The sequence below is a fragment of the Acipenser ruthenus genome, chromosome 14, assembly GCF_902713425.1.
Source record: "Acipenser ruthenus chromosome 14, fAciRut3.2 maternal haplotype, whole genome shotgun sequence".
Lineage (NCBI taxonomy): Eukaryota > Metazoa > Chordata > Actinopteri > Acipenseriformes > Acipenseridae > Acipenser > Acipenser ruthenus.
Genome location: NC_081202.1, coordinates 15,455,086 through 15,469,336, shown reverse-complemented (window position 1 = coordinate 15,469,336; position 14,251 = coordinate 15,455,086). Strand labels below are relative to the sequence as shown.

The 14,251-nt window shown below is 37.3% G+C and overlaps 1 protein-coding gene across 3 annotated transcripts in view; it reads left to right on the top strand.

Moving 5' to 3' along the window:
• The window catches only part of LOC117420019 (exocyst complex component 4-like), a 138,327-nt gene that overhangs the window by 8,801 nt on the left and 115,275 nt on the right, over positions 1 to 14,251 (top strand). For all 3 annotated transcript variants that reach the window (XM_058985933.1, XM_034033516.3, XM_034033515.3), the window contains exons 4-7: positions 1,506 to 1,690; positions 4,730 to 4,839; positions 6,925 to 7,168; positions 12,572 to 12,749. In XM_058985933.1, coding sequence (XP_058841916.1) covers positions 1,506 to 1,690; positions 4,730 to 4,839; positions 6,925 to 7,168; positions 12,572 to 12,749 — 717 coding nt within the window. The remainder of the gene's footprint in view (positions 1 to 1,505; positions 1,691 to 4,729; positions 4,840 to 6,924; positions 7,169 to 12,571; positions 12,750 to 14,251) is intronic.

Below are 14,251 nucleotides of genomic sequence, written 5' to 3'. Positions count from 1 at the left end.
TGAGGGAGTGAGCGGGGAACGTTTTCAATAAACAATAGTACATCATCTGCATATAACGAGATCTGATGGTGCATAGAATTAATAGTAATAGGGGCAGAAAGAGCTGACTGATGGACAGCTTGGGCGAGTGGCTCTAGTGATAATACAAATAATAAATGAGAGAGGGGGCAGCCCTGGCGTGTGCCCCTAGAAACAGCATTTGTTCCCTGTTAACACCATTGCAGAAGGATTAGCATATAGGACTTTAATCATATTAATGAACCCTGAGCCCAGGCCCATGTGATCCAGCACTGACCAGAGATAGCCCCATTCTAGTCGGTCGAACCGTGAGATAACCGTTGCTGTTCTATCCTGAACAGATCCAAGAATGTTTTTTTTTTTTTTTTTTCATACCTTTGGAATTCCTTAACTAGTGGGTTGTTGTAAGTGAAGTTTTAATAACTTTAAGCGGTTTTTTCAGGGACGTACAGTAAATTACCAAATAGCCACCAGGCTAATCTCAGAGTTTGTAAATTATGGCATGACTATCATTGATCTACTATTTATACATAGAGGAAAACAAGAACAAACTGAAAAGCCCTTGTTTTTCATGTAACCCCAGGATTGATTAATGCCTTACAATAAACTTCAACATAGGGGGATTTGGGCCATTTACGTGCAAATGTCTCTGCGAGTGATAATCTCTGGATGTGATCTTGGTAATGGTAATACTTTTTTTATTGTATCACATTGCAATATCTCCACTGAGGCAGGACACAAAAATGTATAAGAATTGAAAGATAAGGACTAATGGACCAAAGACGGGCAGTATCATACGTTTAGGACTAATGAAATTGTTTAAATCGTCTGCTTGGCAACCGATGCAGATTTCCTTTTTGATGCTCAGGATTGCTCTATGGTATTGTTTACATTTTCTTTTATACAGTTTTGATTTTTTTACTGCTAATATTAGTGGGGAGATTTGGTTGAAAGCTAATTAATAGTAAAAGTAATTTAGCTTGAGTTAATCACTTAGATAGCTGGGTGCCAATATGGCCTACAATTTTCTTTTTTATTTAAAGATCCTACAAACAGCTTCATCAGTGTAAAACTGGCTTTTAAACTGTTTGCTCTAGAACCCTGTGGCAGTGGGGCAGGTAAAGCCCTGCCGGTGCACATGTGTATGTGTTGGTGTGGGGAATAATGGGTTGAAAGAGAGGGGGTTACATTCCTCCCTGTCCAAAACACAGGGAATGTTGCTGGAGCAGTGAATTAAAATAAAAAATAATACACAAACACAATTTTATCTTTTTTTACTAGCACTTGTTTTAATACTTTTGTATCAACAAAATAATTGAATAAAATGTTTTAAATGTATGTATTTCTTTTTTTTTGCGTTATGTTCCAGAATATATTCTTTGTTGCAGATTCTTTTCATGCATATTTGCAGCTTTAGTACCTAATGTTTATTCCAAAGGCAGTGAGCTGCAGCGAAATTCAATTCTTCTGATTTGCTCTCCTGCTAGGTCTCTGCTGTGAACTCTTTAGAAGGCCCTCTTCTGCAGGTGGAGGGTCTCAGTGACCTACGACTGGAACTCCACATGAAGAAGCTAAACATGCACATGGTCCTCATTGATGAACTACACAGGCATCTGTATATCAAATCCACAAGCCGTGTGGGGAATAAGAACAAGGAAAAGGGCAGGGTGAGGTAAGTGACATTGTTGTTGTTGTTGTTGTTGTTGTTTTGGCGGTAAGATCAAACCAGTTTGAACTGAGACACTATTGGCCCAAATTAAGCTGTGCTCAGACAAGGCTATAAAATCATTAGAGATTCCAGACCTGTCTGACTGTTCACACTAACCCGCAGATCAGTCTGAGGCCAGTTCAATTTAGACCTGCTTGGATTTGCACAAGATCGGTTCAAGTAAAGCCTGAACAGACAAATCGGTTTTATAATGGTCTCTTAGTGTCCTGGATAAAGCCACTGATTTAAGTAATAATACATTTCTGCATATTCTCTTTCACAAAGAAATACAGGACTAAATACATATTGTAATATTTGTGTTGAAAGGTTTATATATATATATATATATATATATATATATATATATATATATATATATATTTTTTTTTTTTTTATCAATTTCAGACTTTTCATAAATTATAAATTGTATAACAAGGAATATATTTTACCTGTAAGTGATCTCGACATGTCAGACATGTCTCGGTCTTGTCAGAACTGTTTTCTGGTGAACTAGTCTGAGATTGGTTGTAACACAGCTTTGGCAATGCAGGCTGGTCGATCTCTGTCTCCAACTTGCACTGATGGAGAAAGTTATGTTATCAGTGCCTACTAGAGATGAGAGGTGGGACTGCAGAAAAAAACAAAGTAGTCCTTCTCATACTGGCAATAAAAAGCAGATCTAATTCTCATTTTGTTGCCCAACCATCGCAGATTTTGCTAGAAAATTTAATCTGGGGGTTTTCGGGCCTCTATCCATAAATATCTTTATAGATGTTATAGAATGTATAGATTTTTTGGAGTCCCCCCATGTGACTTATTATGGCCTAAACTTGGTAGAAATACAAAAAATTCAAATTTCAGTGGGGGGGACTTACAACCAAAAGTGTTTCACAAAATTTAGAAGAGTGGTCCCTAAGGTTCTTATAGTAATACTAACGTTTTAGGACCCGCATCCGGTAAAGGGTTGGGCTGAAGTTCGAATAAAACTTGTCACTTCCCCCTTGTCTGGCAACTTGCCAAAAGTGAGTTAGGTGCTCCTGGTATTTTTAATTAAAAAATTAAACAAATATATATATATATATATATATATATATATATATATATATATATATATATATATATATATATATATATATATAAGCATTTCTGAACTCAGCAGGCCCGAAAACCCCCAGGTGAATTTTTCTAGCAAAATCTGAGATGGCTGGGCAACGGCTCTGGTTGAGTTGTTATGGAATGACTCATTAGCAATAAAAAGGAATAACCAGCCCAGAATGAAATTGTGCTTTACTGAAATAAACTTTAAAACATGTGGTGATTAAAGTTGTGGCCTTTAAGGCAAAGTGCATCATCATACAAGACAATAATAAATAAATGCTGTATCAAACACATTATGCTTAGGCTATAGACTTGAGTTAGAATGTACATTTGTATTGACAGTTTTATCATCCAAGGGGCATAAAGAATTATCATTTGCATGCCATTGACCTGTCTCAGTGCAGCGGCTTGCATTTCTACCAGTGTTATCAGGCAATTGCTTCATTATTTTGCTGCTTTTTTATTTTGTGTATTTACTGTACTATAATAACTGAAGTTCTTAAGCCAAATTAAATTGAAATGTTGGTTACAGCAGTGTAAGGGTACAATATGAATCCAACAGGCCATGTAGAGTTGTTTGTTGATTTGAAATATATATTTTAATTAAGGATGAAAACTAATGTGTAAGTGAAATTATAACCTAAACAGTATTTGTCTTGCAAGCAGTATTGTAGATAAGAGTACATTTGTTTTATTTTTCGTTTCAACAAAAGTTATCCTTTTTATATTCTTTTTTTATACGATTTTTCTTTACACCGTTCAGTGGTGCAGTAGCATTTTCTTTTGAGTTGTGTGGTTCTCCATTTGGTTAAGGCAGGAGTTGACAGCAAGGATGTTTAGTCCAAGTGCATCAGTGCTCGCAGTGACAGCTGGGCCCTATTCTTCTTATGTCTTGGCCTAAAATCTAACCTCCTTCCTAAGCCTGAAGGTTTCTGGGGCAGGTACTGTAAGGAATGCTCGTTTCTGAGACCTTGGCAAATGCATTGATGGCACAGCTAGTATTGCAATGTTAAAATTTTCTCTATTTTTGTTATTCTTTTTTAATTGCCAGTGTTTAAAAAAAAATGCTGGTGCATGTAGGAACACTGTATGAGAGAAATGTATCTTGTCAACACAGTTCAATTCAGTACATGTCTGTAGCAATGTGGTTTGCAGTGCGCAGGTGTAGCGGTGATGCGGTGCTCAAATGATGACAAACAACAAAGTTCACGGTGCAATGATGATTTATTTAGTGAGTGCAATAGTTTTTCCTCCAATCCGTGATTGCCACATTGCTTCCCGTCTGGGGCAATGACTTGGTGTAATGTGGCTCCGCCCCCTTCCTGGATGGCCAACTTCTGACTGACCCTGGAATGAACTGTCAAACCGTCCAGTCCGGGACACACTGTTTCCTTTACACAGCGCCCTCACAGGTTGGAAGGGAGATTTATAACCAAGATTCATTCTTTCTCTGTCACAATGTCACAGGTCTTTTTTACTTCCCTCCAGACTGCAGGGATGTTGCTTTCTTTTATATGTTGAAGAGAGGCAGGGTAGTGGAAAAGTCCTGATCATTAAATGGTGCAGCTGTGCTCATTTTTCCTACCCTTGATGTAAAATACACTTGGGGTTGAGTGCCAATTTGACCTGCCTTTCATGTGCACTTCGTTGTGAATATGATACATTTCTATGTATTGTATTGTCAGGTCAATTGTTCTAGGTATGTATACTTACCTAATATAGATGCATAATAAAATGATAGCATATGAGTAATTACTTATTGTTTTAGCTGTAACAGCTGTAACATCTTGACCCATATTTAAAAAAAAAAAAAAAACAATGATGTCTTTCATTGATCAAAACATGTTAAAGTGTTTTAAGGTTTTAAGGACACTTCACTAACCATATTATTTGTATTCAATAAAGCTCATCTGCAAAAGACACCTCTCCAGTTCCCCTGATTGATGTCACCAACTTGTCAACCCCCCGGAAGTTCCTGGATGCCTCACAGTACAACACTCCTGGGGCTGTGAGCGGTAAGAATAGACTGCACCAAAAGGACTCATTTTGCTTTCATATGAAGAGTGCGAAAAAGAGGTGTTCAGTATCTAGAGACCAAGATCTGATTGTTATACTTACTTACATTTCTTACACTATTGGTGTACTGTGTAATTGGAAAGGTATTTTTCAGGGAAGTTTTGTCCTTGACATCCTTTGACAACGCAAATTGTAAAAGAATAAACTCATACAAAATGGTCAAAGCATTGTATGCTTTTTGAAATACGATAAAATACAGTGATTCGATTTTAAACATTTGAATACCGTTTCACTCAGTAACAAGATAAAATCTGTTTCACATTTGAAAAAACAACATGGAAAATGATGCTGGAAATTCTTATAATCATTGAAATTTTTGGTGTTTAATAAAGGTCAAGAGGAGTATTTTGATTCGTAGCAGTTATTTTTAAGTTCCTCTCTTGTATTCATGCTGTTCTAGTAATGAAATCATTAAAACCATTAGGATAATATTATTATTTGTTTATTTAGCCGACACCTTTATCCACGGCAGCTTACAGAGACTAGGGTGTGTGAACTATGCATCAGCTGCAGAGTCACTTATAACAACGTCTTGCCTGAAAGACGGAGCACAAGGAGGTCAAGTGACTTGCTCAGGGTCACACAGTGAGACATTGAGTGAGCTGGGATTTGAACCAGGGACCTCCTGCTTACAATCCCCTTTCTTTAACCACTGGACCACTGTGCAGAGTCACAGTAGAGCACATGCCTAAAACAATGGGATGCAAATGTGCCTCTGTGTAGACTCCTTTTGGATTCAACTTGTCAGCCTTGTCTTTGCTATTCCTGGTCTAAGGCAGAAACCAGCCCTTCAAAAGAAATATATGCAAACTGTAGGAATTTACTTGTTTTAACTAAAGGTTTACTTTATACCAGGGGGCATCAGCGTTTAGTTGAATGGAAGTTAAGCTAAACCCTTAGGATTGGTTTGATATGCTTATGCTATGCTTGTGCTGTATTTCTTTTTCAAGCCAGATCAGGTCTTTTCAGTAGTTTCCATACTGATAGTTTGTAAGTTGGCACCTTTTCTGCCACTTTTTCAGATTTTAAAAAGACCTCAGACGCTTCTTTGTGTGCTATTAGATCATCCTTATTTTTTTTGTTTATGGGAAATTTGCAATACAGGTAAAAAAAGAAAAGAAAAATATAAAACCTACAGCCATTTAAAATAGGGTGGAAGTAATTTCCTGACTAATTGCAAATCTCCAAACATTACCCGAAAAGCTGCAATTAGCTGTCACTTGATCTAAATGTACTGTAATGACAGGAAGCTTTTAATTGAATTGATTTATTTTCAGTTGGCAAGCTTCTTTATAAATGCAAATGTTCTTTAATGGCCTGCACATACCTAATGTGTTGTGGGTAATTGTAGTAATTACTGTACAGACTGCAGTTGATAAACTAAAATCCATTAACTTATCGTAAGAATTTGTTCTTTTATTATTCTGCTGTTTGAGCAAATAAAAAATTATAGGAAAAAATCTGTCCCACTGTAAAACAAATGTAAATGTAACTCTATTCTGGCCATGAGGTGCCTGTACACATGTCTCTGAGATGAACCGTGGTTGGATGCTGTTCTTGTGGGTATCAGAATCTAGGCCATTGGCCCAGTGCTGGGCTTAATGACCTCTGTCTATATATGAAGGCAATACCTTGGTTACCACTTATAGATTACAATTTGATACAAGAAGTTATTCCACATACACATACGTTTTCATCATACTAAAACCTGAGATTATAAAGGCTACATCTTGGGAATCACTAGTCTTATTTTGATCAAATGGGCATCTGGTAAGATTTTCTATTTCACTTGCTGTTGGTGTAAGCCATGATACATACGTATTAATACTTATTAATGGAACTGATTCTTGTTGAGGCTTTATATTGAAACAGAGATCAAAGCCAAAGTGCTTTTTTTGGCCGAGCCCCAGTTTCAGTATTCTTATTAAAATAATAGATCATCATACCTTTAATAAAACCCTGTTTGCTTGTGTGTGTTTTAGACTGTTTGGATTGCACTGGTAATCTGCCTCAATGTTTTCTAGTTCGAGAGATGAGTCTGCAGGAGATCAAGGAAGACGTGGATGTGGACCCTGAGGAAAACAGTGCCGTGTTCATGGGCATCCTCATCAAGGGCCTGGCCAAACTCAAGAAGATCCCAGAGACAATCAAGGCAATCATAGACCGCCTCGAGCCAGAGCTGAAGCAGATTGTCAAAAGGTCCACCACACAGATAGCAGACAATGCCTACCAAAGGGGAGAGAGTCTGTCTCAGGAGAATCAGCCCAGGTAAGTTGCAGAAGACCACAATTGAATGTAATAGCCATAATTATGCCATAGTTGACAGTTGGTGGATTATATAAAGCATTTGTTAATTGTCATTTTATTTTAGACATGGACAAACCGTGGTTATATGAAGCAAGCGACGTGTTTTCTTAGCCGAAGTGTTCTTTAAGATGGAGTTGACAACCAGACACAATATGAATGAATCAATAAATAAATAAACATGCATTATTTGTCATGATGCACGTGCATCAACATATGAAATGAACAGAATAAGAGAATAGTAATAGGCAAGTGTATGTTAATAAACTTAACTTAATAAAGTAACAGACAAACTAACATTAGTAAACAAATAAAACTAAATTAACACAGCACCCCTACACACGTTAAAAAATGCAGCAGCAGCTCTAGATTAATTATGAATACCTGTACAGAGCAATATTCAAGACATGCACAAAATTATTTAACAGAATGGTGAAGCAACTCGCCAGAAAGGAAAACGCTAAATTGCTAGGCAACTTGTGTCTGATTCAGGTTTTTTCAAGAGCTCGAACAATTTCCAACTTTTTGTAGCAAGAGAAACAGTGCAGCATTTCGCTGTTAGTTTACATGCCATTTTGTAGCGACGAGGTGCACTCGTGGAAATCACAATACAAAACGAGTCAATGATATGATGGGGGTTCTGGAAAGATTTAATAAACCAATCAGTGTGCCTCAAGTCACTCTCGCGATAAGTTACTTTTGAAAAGATTGAAGAAATAATTAAGTGAATTTCCTGTTCCTTTAGGTGGAGCATTTACAAGGGGAAAAATCTGTTTCACCACAAGGGTGTTCTCTTAGACGAAGTGTTCTCTGAGGAGGTGTTCCTATATGCAGAGACTACTGTATTTAGAATTTAGTAGTCTGTTTTTGAAGCTGTATAAGCTTTTCTAAACATATTCTTTCAAGGTCAGAGATCAAATCTACTTTAACCCTTTGCGGTCCATTGTCGGACCTGGTCCGACATTGCAATTATTCCTATCCGGTCCATTGTCGGACCCTGTCCGACATCATCAAAAAAATGCAAAAAAAGGGGTTTCTAGTCGTTTTTTCTCCGGAAAAAGCCGAGAAAACCATTCAATGGCCGAGAGGGAGCAACAGGAGCCGAGACAAGCCGATTTAAAAAAAAAAAAGGCGTATCTCATGATTAGTCATACTTGCTCCTGGCATCCTATATGGGCGGTCATAAGGAAACAAGCTGGCTGTTACTGTATCAGCGCGCACAGAGACTATCACGGACATTTGCAGAGCTTTTTTGAGATGTTATTGTAATAAAATAATGACTTGGATTGCATTATTGAGGAGTTTGGTGATAAAACGAGTGATCAGGAGATGATTGATCGGTATGTACGACTATTATTATTATTATTATTATTATTATTATTTATTTCTTAGCATATTTGAAAGCGACAGCGAACGAAAGGGTGGGGCGGGGCTGGAGATGCCTAGTGAGTGCTTTGTTGATATGCAGGGCCTTTTAAACCCGTTTGACTGTAAAAAAAAAAAAACTTTTAAACAACGCGTCTAAAATTAACTGCGCATGTGAAAATAAATTGGACCTGACGCGCCTGATGCGCACTTAATAAATGGACTGCAAAGGGTTAATGTGATTGTCTGTCAGAGGTGGTAAACTTTATGAATACATAGAATAGGTTATCAAGCCAATTTATTAACTTGGCTTCCTTACTGTCATAGAAATAATGGTGATACTACCACTTATGATTAAGACTTAAGATACATATCTGGTTTTAAGTTTGAAATGTGGTATTTTTCTTCCTTAAAGGTTTGGTTAACGTAGCCATACAGTAATGGTGGCTAATGGCCCCAATGCAGAAGTAAAGTGACAGATAATAACGGAAGACAAATTAAAGTAGCAATTACTTTGCTTTTAGGGAAACTTGTTTCTTTACAGAAAAGAGTCTAAACAGCCTTCTTGAAACTGTGATAAATAAAATCACAATTTATAATTGTGCAATTGGGACCAATAGATGTCACCTTTCATTAAACTTGAGCCATACATTTACTACTGGGTGCCTTTCAGCATAACAACAAACACCTTTTCTTAATAGTCAGGTGGGAGGAAAATAAAACATTTCAGTCAGAAACTAGGAATATCCTTAATCTTGCATGTACTGTTTCAAAGGTATCTTTTACCATTTAAACAACATGATGTGTACGTTGTTTTGAAAAAAGGGACATTCTGATTACTATGTAAACTTATGGAAAGTATAATAAGATCCAAAATGGAAAATTACCTAGGCTATATGGTAACAGTATCCTGGGAGACAGTCAGCATGGTTTTAAGAAAGGGAGATCGTGTCTAACTAACCTGCTTAATTTTTTTGAGGATGCAACATCGACAGTGGATAATTGCAAAGCATATAACATGGTTTATTTAGATTTCCAGAAAGCTTTTGACAAAGTCCCGCATAAAAGATTAATACTCAAACTGAACGCAGTAGGGATTCAAGGAAATGCATGCACATGGATTAGGGAGTGGTTAACATGTAGAAAACAGAAAGTACTGATTAGAGGAGAAACCTCAAAATGGAGCGAGTTAACCAGTGGTGTACCACAGGGATCAGTATTAGGTCCTCTGCTATTCCTAATCTACATTACTGATTTAGATTCTGGTATAGTAAGTACACTTGTTAAATTTGCAGACGACACAAAAATAGGAGGAGTGGCAAACACTGTTGCAGCAGCAAAGGTCATTCAAAATGATCTAGACAGCATTCAGAACTGGGCAGACACATGTTAAATGACATTTAATAGAGAAAAGTGTACTGGCAATAAAAATGTGCATTATAAATATCATATGGGAGATACTGAAATTGAAGAAGGAATCTTTGAAAAAGTCCTAGGAGTTTATGTTGACTCATAAGTGTCTTCATCTAGACAATGTGGGGAAGCTATAAAAAAGGCCAACAAGATGCTCGGATATATTGTGAAAAGTGTTGAATTTAAATCAAGGAAAGTAATGTTAAAACTTTACAATGCATTAGTAAGACCTCACCTAGAATATTGTGTTCAGTTTTGGACACCTCGTTACAAAAAGGATATTGCTGCTCTAGAAAGAGTGCAAAGAAGAGCAACCAGAATTATCCCGGGTTTAAAAGGCATGTCTGTCATATGCAGACAGGCCAAAAGAATTGAATCTGTTCAGTCTTGAACAAAGAAGACTGCGCGGTGATCTAAAGCATTCAAATTCTAAAAGGTATTGACAATGTCGACCCAGGGGACTTTTTTGACCTGAAAAAAGAAACAAGGACCAGAGGTCACAAATGGAGATTAGATAAAGGGACTTCATAACAGAAAATAGGAGGCACTTTTTTACACAGAGAATTGTGAGGGTGTGGAACCAACTCCCCAGTAATGTTGTTGAAGCGGACACCCTGGGATCCTTCAAGAAGCTGCTTGATGAGATTCTGGGATCAATAAGCTACTAACAACCAAACGAGCAAGATGGGCCATATGGCCTCCTCTCGTTTGTAAACTTTCTTACGCTCTTACTTTCCTTGGTGTACTTGCAGTATTTTTCAGATCAGGTATGATAAGACACTGTGACAATGGCTGACTTCTCTGCCACTGCTGTCTGAATGAATCTTAAACCAGCGTGTCTGAGCAGAAGTAGCTAAGAATAGCTGGGTAGCAGCAACTTAGCCAAAATTTAGTTTGAAAGACAAGTTCTTATAAAATGAATACAGTGAAGACTGTATTACGATAACTTGAACTTCTGCTTGTCAAGATTCTGCTTCATATTCTGTTAATATTAAAGGTTATCTTAGTGTAATTTAGTTTTACCCTTATACTTTTTATGATATTTTATGATATGATTGGTTTATAGCTCTGTTTCTCCAATATTGATTTTGCACTGTATCTGAATTTTATGTCATTATCTGAACCTGTGGAATCCTAAGCCCCTTTCACGCTGGCATGATCTATCCAGGTCAGAACCTACCAGGGCAGGACCCGGTGTCATGCAGGTCGGTATGTGATTTCATACTCCTTTTGATAAAGCAGGGTTGACCTGGATGACAGATGCAAGTAAACAATATGCGTATCAATGCACCAGAAGCAGCTTGTTACTGACGTTTCCATCCAAGCTTCTCTGGATTGAATCGTCGGCCAAATTCTTAATTAGAGCAAATGTTTCTACATCCCTGCTGCAATCTGATTCATGCTGTGTCTCGATCAACAAAAATATGGGTAAACAGAATAAACAGAAACGTTCCTTGCGGAAGTGAAACTTTCACACAGGCGTGGCTGTTTGTTATTGCATCGGCTCACGAACGTCCATCAAGCATTTTGTCTCGCTCAACCCGGGTCAAAGCTTGTCACGCCACATCCTGAGGTGGGTCACTGGGACCCGGGTTAACTAGCACGTGATTTCACACTACGCGGGATTGTGACCCGGGTAGCCAGGACCTGGGACTGGACCCGGGTAGAAGTCCCAGTGTGCAAGGGCACCTTTTCAGTACAGATTCAGAATTATTATAGAAGTGAGAAAACAAATGACTACTCGCCCTTCAAAGTGAGATCAAATCTTGTTTCTTGTATCATATTTAATTTAAATTAGTGACGCAACAGTTATTTTCATAAAGTTCCAAATCCAGCGATACTGACAAAAGATAAAACTGAACTGAAACCACATATTTTGTTCAATGAAAAATCATTGGCAGTCTCAGCACTAAGCCATTTTCACGAGCTCATCACATTGTTCTTCGTATAGATGCTTCCTTTTAACATCCCTTTATAATTAATATAGTAACATAAATCAAACGTTTATGACGAGACTTATGTGATTGTTTCTGACAGCGTGCAGTAGGGATAACTGTTGCTTTATACATAGTCCTGGTGTTCAGATGTCTAGTGTTGTTGATGAAAGGGGCTGCTACTAGCACTAGCAGCCATATGCAAAAGACTAACCCTAATTTAAACCTTTGTTAAAAAAAAAAAAACATCCTGACAAGTGAAAATCTTGAACAATTATGAAAAAAGTCTGTCGCGTCTGTTAAATTACTCTGTGTAGACTTAATTTAGACCTAATAAAAAATAAGTGACTAAAATAGCCAAATACAAAAGTATTAAAAAACAATTAAATGTTTGTTGAGGTTGTGAACCACTGTGAACCTGGAATTGGCAGTAAATGGGCGAAGATACAAAACAAGCGAAAGGGATGCTGCAGACACGGACCAGTTTGATAGTAATTTGGGGAAGACCGTGCTTACTAAGCATCTGGATTCAATGGGGGGTTTGTAGCCTACCACTTGGGTAGGCAGCGTTGATCAGCCTTGTAGCTCAGAAAATGTTTGGCAGAAGTATCTCTGACTGTTCAGTTTAAGATGCATTTCTATTGTGTATTTACAGGTTGTTGCTGGAGTTGTTGGAATTGCTGTTTGACAAATTCAATGCAGTTGCTGCAGCACACAGCATAGTCCTGGGACATCTTCACCAGATCGTAGTTTCTGCGACTGGCCCTAAAGAGGGAGTGATCAAGCTGTACGACATGGCTGACGTTTCGGCCAAAATACAGAGTGTGTTGCAGGTAGGAGTAAGACACAAGTAACTGTTTTTTACTTAACTGCACGATCTCCTTCACAAAATAACTGTTAAATCGTCATGAGCACATATATCTAGCTCTCCTGCATAACCTTAGTCAAATCCAGTTCAATCTGAAATATTTTCCAGAGTTGGGCTTTATAGACGGTTTGTTTTTATATGTTTAGATGTTAGCTGTTAGTTTTAAATAAATGTAATGGATGGAAACACTGTCATACTGTTGGGAATTCTGTTGGGAACTTAGAGACAACACGTTTCAATACTGATGCCTTAATGCTGCTGGGATAAACATTTGGAGATGGGCAACATGACAGAGGGGGATTAGGCTCATGAATATGCATGATTAACAGAGGCTGAGATTCGCATATGGTTATTGTAACATAATTAAGGGATGTTAGTTTTGTTTAAAATGTGTATATTCCAGTTATGCATTACTGGAAATGTCATTTAATCATTTAACATTATATTGTAGTGGCATGAAATTATTTGTGTTTTAAAAAAAAAAAAATAGACTAGAGAACTGTTTTGCAAAAATATATATATATATATATATTTATAACAATTTGACTTTTTAAAATTGGAATAAAAATCTAACATGCACGTGCAATTACGCTGACTTTTGTTGGGTGGTGGATGTTGGAACAGGAAACAGGCGCTATCAGAATGAGCTCCCACCCAGTCTGGGTGAAATAACTGGTTTGATAGAAATAGCTGCTATTGCTGGGTCGAGTAGTATCTTTAAATAGAGATGTAGCTTGCAGGTTGGACATACTGTAAGTAATATAAGAGGATTGAAACTTACATGCATAATTTCTTTCCGATAATGATATCATTTTTTTTTTTTTTTTTTTTTTGCTGCAAATTGTTTGGGTACATACAGTTGATATATGTCATGGTCATCAACTGTTTCATCACACTGAGAGCTCGGGGGATTTATGTTACTCGCATACTTGCTGATTAAGGCAGTACTGACATGTTTTGTTCATTATTATGAAGAGAAAAAATATATATTTTTGGTGTATACCACAACCAGTAGATGTACTATTTGCAAATCATTTTCTATTTAAAATACATTACTGGCAACTTATTTTCTATTTGTATTTGAAATAGATTGGGTTTGTCATCTTGTGTCACTGTGAGTATTTTAATGTCTCAGTTCCATCTTGTTGGTAGGCACAGTCTTAAGCAGAATGTTTCTTCTTTTCCCCTCAAGTGTCCTTGAAGTATATTTTAGATTACTTTTCATGGCTTAGATAGTTTCATATTTAGCCATTAGCGATTGCTCAGTTTTTTTCTTATCTTCTCAAAGCTTGTATGTAATGTAATATGGAGAAAGGCTATCATGCAGTTAGCGTGGTAACTCATTTGTATCAATCTACTAAAATGACAGCCAGGAGGCAGGCAGGCAGCAGATGCAGGAGTTTAACAGCTTTTTTCCCCCTTCAGTGTTATCACAGAAATAACACATTCATCCTCTTTACACTTGTT